This window comes from Podarcis liolepis (assembly GCF_965112155.1).
Source record: "Podarcis liolepis genome assembly, chromosome: 2".
Taxonomy (NCBI): domain Eukaryota; kingdom Metazoa; phylum Chordata; class Lepidosauria; order Squamata; family Lacertidae; genus Podarcis; species Podarcis liolepis.
Genome location: NC_139555.1, coordinates 107,888,578 through 107,894,606, shown reverse-complemented (window position 1 = coordinate 107,894,606; position 6,029 = coordinate 107,888,578). Strand labels below are relative to the sequence as shown.

General features: G+C 45.9%; 1 protein-coding gene across 1 annotated transcript; it reads left to right on the top strand.

Moving 5' to 3' along the window:
• Positions 1-1,506: 1,506 nt before the first annotated feature.
• LOC310701807 (olfactory receptor 2G3-like) lies at positions 1,507-3,338 on the top strand. Its single transcript, XM_083493206.1, has 2 exons — positions 1,507-1,594; positions 2,327-3,338. Exons 1-2 carry the CDS (start codon positions 1,520-1,522, stop codon positions 3,272-3,274), a joined length of 1,023 nt encoding a protein of 340 aa, XP_083349332.1. The 5' UTR covers positions 1,507-1,519; the 3' UTR covers positions 3,275-3,338.
• The last annotated feature ends 2,691 nt before the right edge of the window (positions 3,339-6,029 follow it).

The window sequence follows — 6,029 nt, the reverse complement described above, 5'->3', positions numbered from 1 at the left end:
TTAAATAAAAGGACACATTCTACTCATGTAAAAACACGCTGATTCTCAGACCGTCCGCTGGCCAGATTTAGAAGGTGATTGGGCCTGATCTGGCCCATGGGCCTTAGGTTGCCTACCTATGCACTATAGCATGGACTTGACTTCTGTAACCCTTGAGGATATAGTTCATCCCATAGCTATGGTCTGGGTAGGAAAACCAGTCGGAAGAGCTAAAGAATCACCTTGGGGTCATGTGTGGGGTTTCTCCCCACACATTACTCTAGCAAGGTGTGATGTATTAAAGCAGGGGAATCATTGGCCCTGCAGATGTTGCTGAAATAAAGCTCACATCGCCCATAACTATAGGTGGAAAGAAGGGGTGGATATATCCTCATATTGTAGGCATGTATTCTGCAGCTGCTGCACTAGTCAAACTCATCCTAGATATGAAGAGCTGTTTGCCCCAGTGAAGTTGGAGAGATTCCCTCTGGAGATCTCTGCTTACAGTTTTGTAATTCTGAATACTTCACAGCTACTAATACCAAAACAGAAAACCACACTATTCTCTCTGACTCCAATCCACTTACAAAGAAGTCACTTATGTCATGAATGTTCAGCTTTTGAAAGAGCCTTTTGTAAGAGATTTTGTTTAAGAAACCAAACCAAACCAAACCAAACAGATGCTTTAGTTGAGATTCCTACATTGCAGAGGTTGAACTAGATGACCCTCGGGGTCCCTTCCAACACTACAGTTTTATGGTTTGAGTTTGAGGGGGGAACAGGCTGTATGCCTGGGCCCCTTCTAATTCCTGGATCCAGCATGGATTCAGTTCTTGGACTAGCTAGACCAGCCTGGTAAGGTAAAGTTAAAGGGATCCCTGACCATTAGGTCCAGTCGCGGATGACTCTGGGGTTGTGGCGCTCATCTCACTTTATTGGCCGAGGGAGCTGGCGTACAGCTTCCGGGTCATATGGCCAGCATGACTAAGCCGCTTCTGGCGAACAAGAGCAGCGCACGGAAACACCGTTTACCTTCCTGCTGGAGTGGTACCTATTTATCTACTTGCACTTCGTGCTTTCGAACCGCTAGGTTGGCAGGAGCAGGGACCGAGCAATGGCAGCTCACCCCGTCATGGGGATTCGAACCGTCGACCTTCTGATCGGCAAGTCCTAGGCTCTGTGGTTTAACCCACAGCACCACCCCTTCTAATTCCTGGATCCAGCATGGATTCAGTTCTTGGACTAGCTAGACCAGCCTGGTAATGGCCCACTTAGTATGATTTAAGGTAACAAAGGAAGTGGCTCTGTGCAAATGGGTGAGCCTCCCTCCCTAAACTACCTGCTAGCCAGGGAGACCAAGGCCAGAGTGCTGAATTGAGTTAGGAGAGCTAGAAGCTGGAGAAAAAGCTACAGGCTAGAAAGACAGAGGGAGAGTCATACCTGATTTCTACTGGAATTCAAGGCTGTGGCTATGGGAGAAGGAAGACCCTCTTGGAGTGTAATGTTGCCAACCCCTCCATCATAGGCCCAGGTGGGATATATGTGCAAAGAAACCATCTCTCTTAAAGACACCACCGTCTCCGCTGTCCCTCAGTCCAAGGAAACGGAACCCTGGGTAAGCATCTGGGACCCTTTGAATATTCAGGGGGCATGCACCAATACTGTTGAAAGCAAAGCTATACCATGTCTTCATGTTGATTAAATGTGTATTGACCGGGGATGGAGGAGACATTAGACTGAGGTTCTAATTTAAAATGAAGTTACGTAATTTGCTCCTTCTGAAATAAATATGCTAACCTAAACATGGCCATTCTATGAAATTCACACAGCGCAGCTCTCCAGTCAAGTAATGTGTATAAAACTGCCTATAAGTCTGCACCCTATTCTTCTGACAATCATCTGGTTTAAATGTTGTTGTGTTGTTGTTTTTCAAAAAATAGTAGATTACCTTTGGCCCTCCAGATGTTGGTGAACTACAACTACAACTACATCCCAGGAATTGGCCATGCTTGCTGGGGCTGAAAAGAACTGCACTTCAGCAACATCTGAAGGGCTGAATGTTCCCCATCCCTACATTAAGCTATGTAAAAATGAGACGGTTTTCTCGTTGTACACATGGTCCTGGTTCATATTCATACTGCATAGATTCAGAAGCAGTTTGGGTAGAGAGTACACTTAACTGGAGCTTGGATTTGGAGAACGGGGACGAGTCTCATGTCCAAGAATGAGAATCATTGGGTGATCACACACAGTCTTGCAGCCATGCCACTATTGCTTTTGTGCCAACTGTTTATTCCAGCTCCATTTTGAGTAGGTATTTTACTATTTTTGTTTCTTCCTTTTCTAGATAATGTACAGGGAAGGATTGTGGGAAGAAGGTAATCAGAGCTATGAAGGAGAATTCATTTTACTGGGAGTGGCTGACCGCCCACACTTGGAGATGTTGCTCTTTGGTCTTGTCCTGACCTGCTACACGATTACCTGGCTGGGTAATACAACCATCATTGTGGTGTCATGGTTGGACCCCCATCTCCACACCCCCATGTATTTTTTCCTCACCAATCTCTCTATCATTGATCTTTGCTTCACCACCAGTGTGGGCCCTCAGATGTTGGTGAACTTCTGGCGGGAAAGGAAGACCATCAGTTACGGTGCCTGTGTGGCCCAGCTCTACATCTACCTTGCTTTGGGCTCCACAGAATGTATTATTTTGGTTTCCATGGCTTATGACCGCTATGCTGCTGTCTGCCACCCACTGCGCTACACTACCATTATGAACCACTCTGTATGCTACAAAATGGCTGCTGTTGCCTGGGTTAGTGGCCTTTGCAACCCAGTGATAATAACAGTGATGACTCTTCGGCTCCCACGGTGTGGAGAGAACCGAATAGACAATTTTTTCTGTGAGGTGCCCGCCTTAATTAAACTGGCCTGTATTGACACCACGTTCACTGAAAATGTGCTATTTATTTCCAGTGTGCTGTTCCTTGTAACACCTCTAGGCCTCATTGTCGTCTCTTATAGCTTCATTGTGGCTGCTGTGTTAAGGATCCGCTCAGCTGAGGGCAGGCGGAAGGCCTTCAACACCTGTGCTTCCCACTTGACCGTCGTGTCTCTCTTTTTTGGAACAGCCCTTTTCACTTACCTCCAACGCCCATCCAACAGTGTTCGTGACCAAGCCAAGATGGCCTCCCTTTTCTATACATTTGTTACCACTATGCTCAATCCACTCATTTATACCCTGAGGAACAAAGAGGTGCACAAAGCTCTAAGAAGATTGATGAAGAGAACTTAAGTCCAATGTCTCCCAGCTTCATTCAGAGGCTCTGTGGTTATATTTTAATAAAAAGTCCTCATTGGTCACTTATATGGCAATGTTTAAATGTTCAAAGCTCCCCTTTCATTTTCGTCACCCACAGACTAATCCAATGAATTAGGTTTCTTTCAGCAATTATTATAACGGTTATTCCCAAAGGCCAACTACAAGTTGCTTAAGATGAGCCAAGCTGGATCAAGCCAAAATCCTATATAGTCTAGCGTTGTCATATGTCTGGGAATTCCCGGACATGCCCTCTTTTGGGGGTCCTAAAAGCCCATCCGGGGGGAATTTTACATCTTAAAGCGTATGTCCTGGTTTGGGGGTTTTTTTGAGAAAAAATGTGCACTGGTGACTCTGGTTCAAACTCAGGCTCTGGCATAGGTGTCTAGGGCTCAGCGGCAGCAGAGGTGCTATCGGGCGATTGCCCTAAAAAAGCTCAACAAATTTTTGTGTCCGAATTTTTGCCTCTTGAAATATGGCAACCCTAAGACTAGCATCCTGTTTTCGCAATGACCAATAAGATGTCTAGCCAGAAGCAAGACCTAAGCACACTCCTTACTTTTGGATCTTGTCAACTGATATTTAAAACCTCAACACAATGGCTGTGGATGTTTATAGTATCTTTTAATAACAATAAAAACCCTCTTTGATCACTTTTGTGGCACTCTTCACTTGCCTAAAGCTTTATTTTTTTTCTTTCAGTTTGACTGTCATTAATTTGACCATTAGGTAGATGGGAATAAGAATGGAGGATCAATCTTCCTTCCCAAAGATCCACTGTAAGGTCAAAGATGCAGGTTGGGGAGAGGGGGAACAGTGCCAAATTGGTTCTGCGGTACTGAAGCTGCTCCCATCAGCAGTAATACAACACTCTTGGTTCCCATGACATGTTCAGCCATAGCAAAATGCTGTCATAGACTGGCTTGAAGTTGAGGAATGGTGGAAGGAAGCAGCTCAGAGCTTGGGGATTGGTGGTGGGACAACACTGAGGGGTCAAAGGGAGAAGAGGGAGAAGACTGGGAGGAGGTGTTGGTAGCTGAAGAGGTAGCAGGGCTCAGTGACTCAGAGGAGCCTGTAGCAGAGAGAAGTCCAGAATAAGGAGCTGAAGCAAGAAAGGAGGGAGACCACGAGGTAGGGATGAGTCTCTGGCTGGTGAAGAGGCATGGGTGTCTCCCCCACCTGCTGTGATGAGCTCCCCTCCCTGCTGGTCTCACATAACCATGAGAGGTATGACAAGGGAGAAGTTAGCTTCAACCAGGCGCAGTCTCAGATTGCTGAGGGGGTAACCCTGGTGAGGAGGGGACTTAGGCAGCTATGAGGAGACTTTGCAATTGCTTCATGGGAGCAAGACCCACTGGAGATGAGTTGCTGTGCTCATTAGGCCTGACACTTCTCCACAGATCTTGTTTTTGCTAGTAAAGAGTTAACTCCAACTTGCTCAGTGTGATTTACTGCTGGCTCGGTCCAGTCAGATGCATTAACTCAAAAAAGGCTGGTGTTCTGCCTAAGACAGTGGACCTGTAGGATTCAGATGGACAACAAAGACCATCAAAATTGCTCTTTAATGGGTTTTATTAACAGGATGAGGAAAATAAAGAATGAAGGAAGAGGAGACAGACAAGATCTTATGGCCCCATCTGTTGCTGGAGAATCCCCCTTCTTGGGCAGGCAAGGGGTCAAATGGGTCTACAGGAAGGTCTGCAATGAGATTCCCTTTGGTGGGCTTGGACCTTATACACTCTATGGAAGTATTGACCAGCACCTTGCCTATGCCCATATAGCTAGTTAATTCAAAGACTTTTGCTCCCTAAGGAGTTAAGTAGTATTTTTCTTTCCATGCTTTCCCTCATGCAAGTCACAGCCTCCAGAGGACATTATGCAAGCGAGGAGGAGAGTCCTTTGAGCCTTTGTAAATTTCCCCCCTAATTATTGAGTCTGAGTTCTGTTCCTTCTGAGACTCCATGATGGTTCTTCAGGGAGCTGCTGAAGATGGAGGTGGATAGCAACTTGTTCCACCACCTCCCTGCTGGATAACATCACAAAATCAGTTCTCCTGACTCCAGAAGGCCCCTTTTGAGAGAGACCGTGCTACTACAGTCATGTAGATGTGCAGATACTAACAGATACTATGGGGCACAGTGCTGAGACAGAAGGGCCCAGGCGCTGGACTGAATTAGGCAAGCCAACCCAAGTAAGAGTTTTTTGGGGGGGAGCATTTCCCTTTTTCTTCCACCTTTTGCATTGATCATTATGCAGATGTCTCCAAACATATGAGATTCCGCATCCCTGTCTCCTGCTTTGAGCTGTCTCCCTTGCCACTCTCTGCATGCTTCTGTAGCTGCAACATACTCTGCTTCTGTGGAAGATAATGCTACACAGCTCTGTTTGTAACTACCCCATGAAACAGGTCCATCCCTGAACATAAACACATATCCACTTGTGGATTTATAATCAGCATAGTCGCCAGCCCAATCTGCCCCAGTATACCCAATCAAACCAGGATTGCTGACAGCTGCTAACCTTCATTTAGAATATATAGTACCCTTTGGATACTGCACCACCCTTTAAACTCCTGCCCAATCATATTCAGTGGGGGCATTTACTTTTCTACTAAGTATCCCCACGGCATTGGCTATGTCAGGTCTTCATGTGGTAACTGAATACAAAGGTTTACCAATCATTGACCGTTATTGTTGTCTGGCAACGGGTTTGAACTCTGCTGATTCTTTAA